General features: G+C 41.5%; 2 protein-coding genes across 5 annotated transcripts in view; one reads left to right on the top strand and one right to left on the bottom strand.

Moving 5' to 3' along the window:
• LOC310835552 (vomeronasal type-2 receptor 26-like) overlaps nucleotides 1-13,380 on the bottom strand; it is a gene marked incomplete at its 5' end in the record, with an annotated part of 84,076 nt that overhangs the window by 40,048 nt on the left and 30,648 nt on the right. The window contains 3 exons of one of the 4 annotated variants that reach the window (XR_014559699.1): nucleotides 4,138-4,272; nucleotides 4,746-4,926; nucleotides 8,024-8,171. Coding sequence is in view for 3 of the 4 variants with exons in the window: in XM_083720255.1 (XP_083576381.1) it covers nucleotides 3,200-3,276 (77 nt within the window). Of the gene's footprint in view, nucleotides 1-3,199; nucleotides 3,323-4,137; nucleotides 4,273-4,741; nucleotides 4,927-8,023; nucleotides 8,172-13,380 lie in introns of those variants that run through there. The other 3 variants (XM_083720255.1, XM_083720254.1, XM_083720256.1) reach the window with 3 other exon arrangements.
• LOC310835867 (vomeronasal type-2 receptor 26-like) lies at nucleotides 1,621-10,287 on the top strand. The gene is made up of 6 exons (XM_083720856.1): nucleotides 1,621-2,670; nucleotides 3,469-3,760; nucleotides 4,053-4,862; nucleotides 6,906-7,133; nucleotides 8,017-8,143; nucleotides 8,830-10,287. Exons 1-6 carry the CDS (start codon nucleotides 2,444-2,446, stop codon nucleotides 9,726-9,728), a joined length of 2,583 nt encoding a protein of 860 aa, XP_083576982.1. The 5' UTR covers nucleotides 1,621-2,443; the 3' UTR covers nucleotides 9,729-10,287.

Below are 13,380 nucleotides of genomic sequence, written 5' to 3'. Positions count from 1 at the left end.
GACCGTGCTGGAAGGAGTGTAAATGGAAACTGTGTCCCTCTAGAGGGAGTTTTGGTATAGTGTTGCAAGGATGCAGCTGGGAAATTGGTTCTAAAGATAAAGCCTTTGAGAAACTAGCTTTGACCTTGGACATTTCAAGGATGGCGGCTGAGAAGGAAGTCGCGTCTGAACTGAATAGGGCATTTTATCTGCTGGGAAAGCTGCAAGAACAGTTAAACGTCATGGCTACCAATGCTGAAATTTTGGGAACAAAAGTGGGCATCAGCAAAGAAGTAGACAAGAACCCGGCACAGGAATCTCTTTTAACTGAACAAATTGAAGAACCAGAGAAGGAGAAAGTTGCTGTTATTAAAGTGATGCAAGGGGGAGTCGTAACCCCACAGAGGCAAATGGTGGATTATAACTTGAGGCCTTATACGTCTGCAACTAGGAGAAGCCAGTTTTTGGAGATGAGAGCCTGGCTTGGTTTGGAAAATGAAAGATGGAGAGATCACCCTATGTGGGGATCAAATAACTTTTGGGATTTGAATCTGAGCCAGGTGGAGATTGGAGCTTCTGGGGCCCTTGGATCTGGAAGGAGTGTGAAACAAGATTTGGAATATTCTATGGGCCCTACCTTTAACTATGGAAGTCTGGCAGACTCGCTAAGAAGGAATATGACTATCGTTGGGTTGGAGCTCCCCCGAGATCTGTTCTTTAACACCAAAGACTATCAAAAAGATCGGCAGAGGGGACATGAAAGAGAGTTAAGAGCCTCGGACTTAAGATCTCTGGGTTGATGGACTTTTGGAGAACTGTTGGCAGGGGCCGAAACCGGGGAGGGGAGATGGTGAAAGAAAAATTGGGAATCTAAAGTGTATATATTGTGTATAATTTTTTTTTCTTTTAATGAGAGATGGGGAAATCGTGGAATGGAATTTTTGTGACCCTAGGGGAAACGTCTTAAGAGAATAAGTTCAGATATATAAGTTTTAAGGAGAAATAAGATTAAATAAAGTAAAAGTGGATGGCCAATTGGTGAATGAGAGAATGGAAACTACAGTATATTAAGATAAGTTATAAGGATAAAAACAATGATGAAGGATTTGCTGAAATATCTATTTTAATTAGAATACAAAGAGGGGAGGTGTGAGGAGGTCAAGGAGATAAGTTAAGAAAGGGAGTTATAACAAGGTTTAATTTGTTCTTTTGTCTTTTTTATTGTATCTTTTCTTCTTTTTAGCTGTTTTTGCTTTTTTATTTTTTTATTTTTATTTTTCTCTTGGATATGTTTTGTTTTTGTATATTGTGTTCCTTTTTGTAATCTTTTAAAACTAGAATAAATATTATTTGAAAAAAAAGAACAGAGTAAGGGAAACCAATATTTGGAAAAGTCATATTAAATGTGTCTTAATTAGCGGTTGAGAGATTATCAGAATCCTGAACTTTGGGGAAATCACATTTCAGACTCCATTGCCATTTTCTTTGAATATTTATTAAGAAGGGAAGCAGGTAAACGGAGAAGAAGAAACAGAGTTCTGTGGCGCAAACCTCAGTTTTATTCCTTCATATTTATTTACTTGTTGAATCTATATACCGCCCTATGCCTCAGGGTGGTTCAGAGAGCAAATCAATATATAAAACCACAATATATATAATCAAAATAAAAAACTACTACCCAATAACAGCCTCTGCCCTCCCCCAAAAACTCTACATTTTAAAAGGGCGTAGGATGCCTGGGATATGACGCTAGGACTTCTTCATCTGGCTGTTGTCCATCCCTGACTCTCCCACCTCTTCTTAAAACCCCCCAATGAATCATAGAATGGGAGACTTGGAAAGGGACCCCAAGGTCCTCTAGTCCAACCCTCTGCAATGCAGGAATCTCAGCTAAAGAATCCCAACAGATGGCCATCCAAACTCTGCTTCAAAACCTCCAAGGAAGGAGAGTCCATGGTAGGATCCAGCTCCTTCTTTGTGGTCTTGAGCAAAGTTCAGGCCAAACTTCCAACTTCCAAACACCCCCCTTGACTTCTGTGCACCATGTTTTTCTCCAGCTCTGCACCTGCTGCTTGAGCCATTCAAGACTCCAGAAAGTTATTGTGATGAAACCTATTCCACTTGGAATAATCAAAATTATAGTCATCTCATCTGGTGAAAGCTCAGGAGATATTTCTGTAGATTGCATGAGGCTCGGAAAGCAACACAGCATTACAATATTAATAGCGCTGTGACTGCGAAAGAAAAAGTTGGTGCCGAGAATATTTCCTGTGTTGGAGACAGACTGAGTTAAGATGCAGAGCTGGTGAAAGAGGGGTGTGCCTGCCTTGTGCTTCCAAGCTCTGAAGGTAGAGTTGAAAACCACCCAGATTGGGAAAGCCCACCCAGTCTGGCCTTGAAAGAGTCTTTGGGTTCTTCTGCTTCGCCTCCTTGGCAGGTAAGAGGAGGAGGAGGCAGAGCCAGAATGAGATCCCTGCTCCTTCTGTTGCTGCTTCTGCTGCTCATGATGCCCTTTGGAGTCTGCGGGAACCACAAGGCGAAATGCCCCTTGAATCTGGTCAGGGATCAAACGGATGCTCGCAATTACTACCGGCCTGGACACTTTCTCATCAGTGGGATCAGCTCTCCAAAAAGCTTTCATAAGGAAACTGCATACAACTTTTCTCAGACACCCTTCGCCAGGACTGAAGTGTATGTACTTATATGCAGATGGTTTCATGGTCCTCCAGTCCTTATAATGGTTCCTATTTATCAAGGAAATAGCCCCTTTCTCAGGGCTGGGGAGCCAAGGGCTGGTGTTGCAGGACTACCCTGCCCTGACCATTGGGCTTGCTGTTGGAGGAGCTGGGAGCTGGGGAGGGGTGTCTAGTAAAAGATTCTAGTAAAGGGAGGTGTGCTCATTCGTGTAGTTTCTGATCCAGAATATGGACAAAATTATAATTTTTCCACACACTCAAACCTGCAAGCCACTTGGCCCCATATGTAACTAAAAGGGGACTGAGGTATTTGGTGCTTCTCTACTGTCAATAAAATTGTCTCTTATCTACCTGTAGTCTAGCCCCTTGGAAGAAGCAAAAGACCACTGCAAGAAAAGCAGCCTTTGCAGCAACGTACCAGTATATCACAATTTTTGAGGGGCGCCTTCATTTCTTACTCATAAAACCATAGTAGAAAAGAATCATAAAGCTGTAGAGATGGAAGGGACCCGGAGGAATCTCACCTGAAGCATCCATGACACATGGTCACCTTCGGAGGGAGTCTGTTCCACTGTTGAACAGCTCTATGTGCTGTTTGCATCAAAGCTCCGCTTATGGAGCAGAGATTTCCACATTTTTATTTTATGCTAGACAGGAAAAGGTTTGATGTCAATGCAAAAGGATGGATAAACAAAGAAACAAACAAATATTAATCTTTGTGGATCATATAATGTCCCCACCCCCAATAATATGAATGCCAGTTCTCTCTTTTTAAAGAATTCATTTATTGCAGGGAGGCAGCTAGGTTCTACTGGCACATGTTGTCTTTCCTGTTCACCATCCTAGAGATCAACCAGGATCTCAGGCTCTTACCCAACATCACCCTGGGCTACAGCCTCTATGAGAACTATTTTGATGCAAGGATGACTTCGGACGCCATGCTAGAGCTGCTTGCAGGCAGTGGATGCAATATTCCCAATTATCACTGTGGAGAACAGAATCACCTGCTGGCTGTTCTTGAAAGAAGCAACACTTTCATCTCAAGAGTGATTTCATCCTTGTCAGGCATCTACAAAATCCCACAGGTAAGTAGTGGGAGAGCATGGAGGGAAAGAGAATTTCAACTGCATCAAATTCTATTTTCTCTTTGGAGGAGTCAAGTGGGGATATTTTTAAAAATGGGAAAATCCTGAGCTATGGATCCAACATCCCTTTTTCAAAACTGAGCCTTCACCAACTTGACACCTCCAGATGTTTCAGACTAAAACTCCCATCAGCCTAAGCCAGCAGAGATTTAGATATCAGGCATTACATATGATTAAATACCCGTTATGATGAAAGTAGAATAAATTGCTGATCTTTTGCTTTCCTTGCTAGATCAGTTACGGCTTCACTGCCCAGGTTCTCGAAGGTAAAACCCTGTTCCCTTTTGTCTACCGGATGACTCCCAAAGAGGAAAGTCAGTACCAGGGGATTGTTGAATTGCTCCTGCATTTTGGATGGACGTGGATTGGCCTCTTCACTCCAGACAATGACAGTGGAGAAAGATTTGTGAGCGCTGTGAAACCTCTGATGCTCAGCAAAGGGATCTGCATTGCTTTATCAAAAAGAGTACCAGAAAATGATATGAATCAATTTATCAGGCCTGGGGAACCTTTTTTCCTATGGAGACAACTTGGGGTATTTGTTTCCTATATAACCAATGCACTGGTTATAATAATACTCATGGCAATACACGATATGTATGAGAAGGAAATAGGGGCGAAAGTCTGGATCACAACAGCTTTGCTAGAAATCAGAATTGGCTTTTACATCCCTCCAAATTTATTTCAGCACCTCCATGGTTCTCTGTCCTTTGCAATTCAGACCGGAATAAGGAGCAGCAAAGGTAACAACTATATATCGCATTCCAATCTTCCAGATTATATGGATAAAGCATTTCCATGTTCATATTCAAAGCATCTGTTGTCCGTGAAAGGCAGGGTAAGATGCAGAGAGGAGGAGAAACTGGAGCCATTGCCCCAAGAGGAGCGTGAGCGAGTCCTGTCTCATGACAGCTATGGCACTTACATCCATGTTCAAGCTGTGGCTCAGGCCTTGCATGCTTCGCTTTCATCTAGATCCCAGAGGAGGCTGATGGTGGAGGAAGGAGAGCCATGGGGACCCCAAAGGCCACAGCCGTGGCAGGTATTTCCTGCCCCTTTTTGCAAACTGCTGTCCACACAGATGCTGATCTTGACTGGGGATAGACCTGTAAAATATCATAGTTAGTATTAGTAATAGTAGCATACCACTCAGCATTTCTCTGTTGAAAATAGAGACGGCCCATTTCATAATGATAATCTTACTGTTTATAGCCAGGGCTATTTTCAGGGGAACTCAGTTCTGGCACCTCTCAGGTGGGTACCATTGCCATTCTCACAGGGAGGTGTTCATGGTGAGTTCCGGCAGCTTTTTTGCTAGAAATATATCACTGTTTATACCCCACACATCTTTTTGGGTTGCCTCAGCACTCTGGGCAGCTCCCAACATAAAGAAATTAATACTAAAATATTAAACATTAGAAATATTATATTAAGTCTATATCCTCCAACATTTCTCCAATGAAAATAGGGATATTCTAAGGAAAAGTGGGACATTCCTTTTTTAAAAAAATAATAATATATTTTTATTATTTTCTTCCTTAAACAATATCTTCAGCAATACAATAACAAACACAGAAACTTTTTGCTCTGCCGAGCATATGACTTCCCTTCAGCAGGTTTTCCACTTTCAAGTCCTGTCTCGCAATTTAGTTCTTTAGCTTCCATTGTCCACATTGTAGGATATATTTCAATCCTGCTAGTGTCTTCAAATTTTTACAATTATTATTCAAATACACAATAAATGTACACCAATCCCTTTGAAATTTTTGATCATCCTGTTCTCAAATCCTGCAGGTTAGTTTGGCCAGTTCTGCAAAGTCCATCATCTTTGCCTGCCACCATCCTCTTATCCACACTGAATATGTCATTAACTTGATGATATTGCAGCCACCCTGTAAGAAAAACCTTCAATTTGATCATATGGTTTAAGTTTAAAAGCTTTCTCGGTTTCCACCAAAGTGCCTTTATATGTGGCCCACCTTCCCTCCGTATTTAATTTTTGTACCGTCAGTACCTCAATAGGTGAGATCCACCATGGTGTTTTCCTTTCTAATAGGTTTTTATTTCTTTCCTTTTTAGATTCTAATCACATGGTTCAGGAAACCTCTATGAACTTTCACTTTGTCATACCAAAGATAAGAATGCCACCCAAATCTGTTATCATAACCTTCCAGATCTAAAATATCCGTATTCTCCATCGTTATCCATTCCTTTAACCAACAGAGACAGGACGCCTCATAATAGAGTTTCAAATCTGGCATGGCGAATCCACCTCTTTCTTTTTTAATCTATCAACAATTTATATTTTATCCTTGGCTTTTCGCCTGCCAGATGAATCTCAACACTACTTTTTGCCACTCTTTAAATGCACCTGTCCTTTGAACACTGGAAATGTTTGAAACAAGAATAACATCTTGGGTAATACATTCATTTTTACCACTGATATTCTACCAGAAAATGACAACTTTAATCTGCTCCATATTTCCAAGTCCCTCTTGATTTCCTTCCATGTGGATTCATAATTATCATTAAACAAATTAATATTTTTTGGTATTCACCAAATTCCAAGATATTTCACTTCCTTGTGCAACCATAATTTCTTATCTACGTTGCAATTCATCTATCTCTTCCGTGACCATATTCTTCACTAACGTTTTATTTTTACCTTTATTGAGCTTAAATCCTGCTACTTGCCCAAATTCCTCAATTTTCACCAGCGCTTCTTTTTATGCTAGTGTGTGGATCATCCAATGTTAAGAGCAAATCATCTGCAAAGGCTTTTAATTTATACCGCTTTACTCCAATCTTTATCCCTCTCACGTATGACAATTCTCTCAAATTCTTAGTTCATACCTCCAGGACCGTGATAAATATCAATGGTGACAACGGGCACCCCTGTCTAGTGCCTTTAGTTATATCAAACTTATCAGTCAAAGTGTTGTTCACTATCAATTTCACCTTTTGCTCTTTTTTATTTGATCCCAGAATGTTTTCCAAAGTGAAAAAGGAAAAGTGGGAGTAGGACTGAGATATCCATCGTGGCTTCCAGGTTTCTCAGTGCTGGTGCTTTCCCTTGTCATTCCAGCTTCACCCTTTCTTAAGAGAAATCCGGTGTCTGAATACTTCCAGAGGCAGGCTGTGCTTGGATGAGAACTGGGAGATACCAGCGGACTACAGTATATTGAACTGGGTAATGTCTCCCAATAAGTCTTGTGACCTTGTGAAAATTGGGGATATAAGGAGAGAGACGTCTGCTAGCATAAAGTTCACCATTAACCCGGAAGCCATTGAGTGGAACAAGAAATTCAATAAGGTAGGAGGAATCACAGAGGGAGAAGGCTAGGAGATGCTTAGTATGTTTTTCCTTAAACAACCGCTGAAAAATGACCATATCAGGTTGACCAACGGTGTCTTGACCGTCAATAACAGCTGCAACCACCACTCCTTCTTTAACCGAATCTTTAACCGAATGGACTACGTAGATAAGAAGAAAAGGGAAAGCCCCTAGTAAAAGTGAACTATTGGGCTTTTATACATGCAGAAATATAGAAAGCAATTTATTTTAGAAATGATAATTACTGATTTATTGTGGATTTTTAAATTTGTGGAGTAAGCTCACTTGTAGATGTTGCAAATGTTAAACTATTGTATGTGCAGGAATTGAGAAGTGCACAGCTGTTGGTGAAGGATGATAATTTATTTTAAAAATTGCCTATTGTAATATAAGGCTAACGTTAAGAAATGGCACATAAACTAGAAATAACTAGGGAAATACATCAGCAACAAGAGGAAACCTTGAATGCCTCAAGAACAGAGTGAGGGAAACCAGTATTTGGAAAAGTCATATTAAATTTATCTAAATTAGTGGTTGAGAGATTATCAGAATCCTGAAATTTGAGGAAATCACATTTCAGACTCCATTGCCATTTTCTTTGAAGATTTATTAAGCAGGGAATCAGGTAAATGGAGAAGAGGAAACAGAGTTCTGTGGTGCAAACCTCAGTTGTCCTGAACTAATTATGAAGAACAAGATATTCTGGTCACCCCAATGGTCAGTGGGGGGTGGAAAGGACCCTGATGAGGGGTCAAAGGCTGCAGTCCAGAGATCAGTTTCAATTCACTCGATGAGTGAATTACATACCCACAAATACTCCTAACTGTTCCTCTTCGTTGCACCTTCTTGTCTTCCTGGTTAGACCGTACCTCGTTCCAGGTGTACAGAGAGATGTCGACCTGGATATGCCAAGATGGTTCTAGAAGGAAAGCCCATTTGCTGCTATGCTTGTGCTCGGTGTGCGGAAGGGACCTTCTCCGCCCAGAAAGGTGGGTGACTCCAAGGGGGAAGGAATTCCTGGAGAGAGTAAACACAGGGCAGAAATCCAGTCTCACCCACTTTTTGTGAGATTTCTGCAGACATTGGGGAATGTGGATTCTTCCTCGACTTCCATAGGATTAATCAACTTTATTACATCCAGGAAGGGAGTTGAAAGGAATGATCATAAGGAAGAAATCTCTGGGGTTGAAAGTGGGCAGCTGTGAGAGGAATTCCCACAAACATTCCTTTTTTTATTTTTTATACCAAGTCACACCAAAAAGGAAATAATTTTGATATTTATAAAAAATAATGGACAGGTGATGCAAATCAGCCAATTTTTAATAGCAAAAGCACAATAAAAAATAAACAATACTTCATATGAAAAATATTACAATATAATCAATGGACTGTTTTGATCTCACTACTCTGAACATTGCATGGCAGCAACAGAAAACTGCATTTAAAATGTCAAGTTAAAGAGCTTTTTCTTCAGGACTAGGCAGGATCCAAACAATGCAGTTAACAGAAGTGGAGTGCTCATTGCTACTCAGTTTATCCTAGATCACAATGTTGCTTTACCTATTTTAACATTCTTATTTCCTGAGGTCCACCACAGAGGTTTTCAAAACGTAAAAGAGCGCAGATAATTAGGGATGTAACTGATGCTGCAGCCACTCTTTTTCCTCTTCCTCAGATGCAGAACATTGCACCAAATGCTCAGAAGATCAGTATCCAAACAAGGACAGAGATCAATGTGTTCCCAAGATTATCACCTTCCTGGCTTATGAAGAATATTTGGGAATGGTGTTAGCTTCCGTTACCCTCTTCTTATCTATAACAGCAGGCACTGTGTTGGGAATCTTCATTAAATACAAGGACACTCCCATAGTCAAAGCCAACAACCGGGACCTCTCCTACATCCTCCTCGTCTCCCTCCTGCTTTCCTTTTGGTCCTCCTTCCTCTTCATCGGGCGCCCAAGGAAAGAGACCTGCTTTCTCCGACAAACGGCCTTCAGCATCATCTTCTCAGTTGCTGTTTCTTCTGTCTTGGCAAAGACCATCACGGTGGTGCTGGCCTTCCTGGCCACAAAGCCCGGGAACAGGGTGAGGAGATGGCTGGGCAAGAGTCTGGCCAACTCCATTGTCATCTCCTGTTCTGGGGGGCAAGTTCTCATCTGCACCATCTGGCTGGGCTCTTCTCCCCCATTCCCAGAGTCCGACATGCGCTCCCAGGCGGAAGAGATCATCCTGCAATGCAACGAAGGGTCTGTGGCCATGTTCTACGTTGCCCTCGGCTACCTGGGCTTCTTGGCTGCCACCTGCTTCACGGTGGCTTTCCTAGCCAGGAAGCTGCCTGGCTCCTTCAACGAAGCCAAGCTGATCACCTTCAGCATGCTGGTCTTCTGCAGTGTTTGGGTGTCTTTTGTGCCCACCTACCTGAGCACCAAGGGCAAGTACATGGTGGCCGTGCAGATCTTCTCTATGTTGGCCTCCAGTGCTGGGCTTCTGGGCTGCATCTTCCTCCCCAAGTGCTACATTATTGTGCTGAGGCCTGATCTGAACACAAAGGAGCACCTGACAACCAGAAATTAAGGGGACATCTGATTCTTAAAATAGTCCATGTTCCCAGTGTCCAGAAGTGCCTAAAGAAAACACAGCTACTCATCTATTGGAGGGAAGCAATGACACGATGCCAGATAGTTGTATTCCCTGCCTGCCAAACCTTTTCAGAGGAAGCATCTTATGCTCAGTCCGGAAGGAAGAGCGAGAGGCCTCCTCCTCCTCCAACTCAGGTTCCTCCCATTCAGGTCCCCATTTATAGAGCAAAACCAAGATCAGATGGGAAGTGAAAATAATTGGCAGAACAGCCACTGATGAAGCATTTAGAATAGGTTAATAAGCCAAGATTGCATCCTACTGAAACTTTCAAGACTTCCAATTGGTGGAAAGCTCACTAAGCTCTCAGTCTTATAGCAATTCAACCTGTAGGATTCCAATGAAGGGTGCAATATAAAATTAATAAATAAAGGTCCCGAGAAAGCTGACTAGTTTATGTATGTCTGCAACCACAGCAGCTAGAACTTTATATGCACAGAAATGGAAAGAGTTCCCCACCAAAGAGGAATGGCTTATGAAACTGGGGGAATATGCTGAAATGGTGAACTTAACTGCTAAAATGACCATCCAAAATGACCATCCAAAATGATGGATTGTTGACTTCCGGGTTGGCGCCATCGCCGAATGGCGGGCTCCCTCCGTGCTCCGGAGGGAGCCGGCTCGGCAGGGGTTGGGTTCTACCGCGCCGGCGACGCGGGGACCCTCAAAAGCCATGGGCACGGAGCCCCATGGACATGGTGACTCGGCTGGCACCTTTGCGCCCCTCCCCGGCCCGCGAAAGAGCCTTTTTAAAGGCTAAGGAACGGGCGCCTGGGGGGGGTGGTGCTTTGAGTCCGCCGCTTCCCCTGCCGAGCGAAGCCGCATGCCATTCGGTGGAGAGCGCTAGCTTCTTCTATTGAAAATTTGGATCCAAAAGAAAAACCCGTGAGTAATTGGACTATGGATTGAAAAGAGGGATAAATTTTTAAAATTTGATGCGAACGGGGGAGGTGGAAAAAGGAAGTCAGTCCCCCCTTTATTGTAGAAAAGACAAAACAAAGGACTTGACAACTAAGATCGAGTGTAACCCTATCTTGATGAACTAACAACTTCGCGAGGGAAAATTATAAGTTTGAGCTGGAGGAGAAAAGGAGAATTTGCATTAAAAAGCAACCCCACCCCCCCCCGGAATCCCTGGAGCGATCTGCGAGAATACCTGGAGAAGAGTAATGGAGGTTTTGACAGCTGTCAAAGAGCTGTCAAAACGGAAGAACAAAATAGAGACGGTGTTTTGAGGACTTTGCCAGTTACATTTGGATATAAATTGGATACAAATTGTTTCAAATAAGGATTAACAAGCTATTTGGACTGGTGGATGTGATCTGGAAGGGAACTCAGTTACTGTAATCCATCTAGAGGAGCTGAGGGATATTGCATGTGTTTTTGCTAGGAAACTTGAATAGTTGAATAGAACTTTCAACCTCCTGGGAAACTGCAGAAATGGAACATTATTTTGTCTACAGAGGTCTACATACTACAAGAAACAATGGATTTATCTGTTGGAAAATGAAAGGGACATGACGTAATGTTTTGCTCCTGAATAACAAGCCTCTGCAGAGGAATTAGAAGCTTTTGGAAAAAGAACCTTTCTGCGGGAGAACAGGGAAACAAAAAGGAGGAGTGATCGACAAGAATAAGGAAACAACAAGAACTGGACAGAACTGGAAGTGGGGACATTTGGGATATCCAGATTTGACAAGCTTATGGAAATAAAATTGGAGTTTTTACTCCTGGATACAAAAATCTGGATAGAAGAAATGAGCCCCTTTTTGAGATAGATTCCTTCTAAGATTGGACACTTGTGATTAAAAATGACTGGTAAAGAATCAGAGAGATATGGGTTTAGTGAAATGTGGGAACACCAGGAAGATATTAGAATTGGAGGGATATAAGGAACGCAACAGGGAAAGAGGGGAGGGAAATTTGGAATCCAAAGGCTGTAAAATTATTTTTTCTTTCTTTTTGTATTTTCTTTTCATCTGCACTATATTTGAAAGGGGGGAACTCGTGGAAGGGAAGACAGATCTTAGGGGATGGGAATTTGAAAAAATTGGGTTATTGACGATGAGTGTAATTTGGGGATAAGAACTTGTTGAATTTAATTGTTTATTTAGAAGATTTGGAACACAAGAGGGGGGGAGGGGGAAGTCCTGGTTATTGGAAGAAGTGTATAAATTGGATTTAATTTGTTTTAATTTGGAAAATCTTAATAAAAATTATTTTTTAAAAAACAAAACAAAATGATGGATTGTTTAAGGAAGCATGGAGACCATTGATATATTATCTGTCAAACCATCATCCATACATGAAGTCAAAGGCAGAGGATTATTGAAATACGACATCGGGGCTTACATAATAAAAGCATATATATTTTAAAACGTCTGATAAAAAAGAGTAATAAAAACAAACATTGAGAAAGGAGAGGTGGGGAGTCAAGAAGAAATTATGTATTTATTTTTACAAATTGTATAAGAAGAAAGGTGTTTTGGAATATCTATGGAGACTTTATTAAATTTATTGTTATAAAAAATATATTTTCGTTAAGGATCCACCCAGATTCTTAGGAAGTTGAGGTAATTTGAGTCTGTTTTATTATTTTAACTTTTTGTATGTTCTGAAGTAAGTTTGTAAACCTTTTTATGATTGTCCTGCCTTATCTTTACGTAAAGCGCTTTGGGAGTTATTGGCCTAACCCTGCAGTACATGGATTTTATGAAACAGATGAAATGAGTAAGAAAGAAGTAAATATTAATAAATAAATGGATAAAGAATAATAAAGCTGCTAGAATGCTAGCCTGGTGCCCTGTTTAATTTCTATATTAATTCGCTAGTGGTGCATATGGCAAATACTGATTTCCATCCACCAAAACTGGCAGGACGAGCCTTGAATGTCCTGCTGTATGCGGACGATGCCGCCCTATTAGCTACGTCCCCCATCGGATTAAGGAGGATGCTTCGAGCTCTTCATGAATATGTGACCCAACATGAGCTCCAGCTAAATTATGCCAAGACCAAAATAATGGTCTTTGCCGCTCGACCGAAACCTAATTTATGGTCAATTAATGGTATTCCTTTAGAGCAGGTCAGCTGCTTCAAATACCTGGGTCAGGTTGTTAGATCAAATAGGTCCTTCTTGGCGCACAGAGAATACATAGCCTCGAACGCATCGAAAGCAGCCTTGGTGATTAGAACCCTGTACTCTAAGAAACAGGCACAAACTGTCAAAGTTGCCTTGCGACTCTTTAAAATGAAAGTCCTCCCTCTTCTACTGGTGGGCATTGCCTTGGGCTCACGTAGGGACTTTGAAAAATTGGAATCTATCCAAACCCAATTCCTCGGTGCCATACTCAGGATCCCCCCCTCCGTGGCAGGTGCGATCATGAGATTGGAAACCGGTTGTCAAGCCTTTAGGTATGTGGCCCTGAAAGCGAAGTTATGGCTTTGGCTTAAGCTTTGCTTCAGACCGGTGGGTTTGGCCCCCTTGATTCTGAGGGATAATTTTTACAAATTGTATAAGAAGAAAGGTGTTTTGGAATATCTATGGAGACTTTATTAAATTTATTGTTTTTAAAAATATATTTTTATTAAG

Source organism: Podarcis gaigeae, assembly GCF_964106915.1.
Source record: "Podarcis gaigeae genome assembly, chromosome: 18".
NCBI lineage: Eukaryota > Metazoa > Chordata > Lepidosauria > Squamata > Lacertidae > Podarcis > Podarcis gaigeae.
Note: the sequence above shows the minus strand (reverse complement) of the source record. Positions and strands in the feature narration are given on the sequence as shown.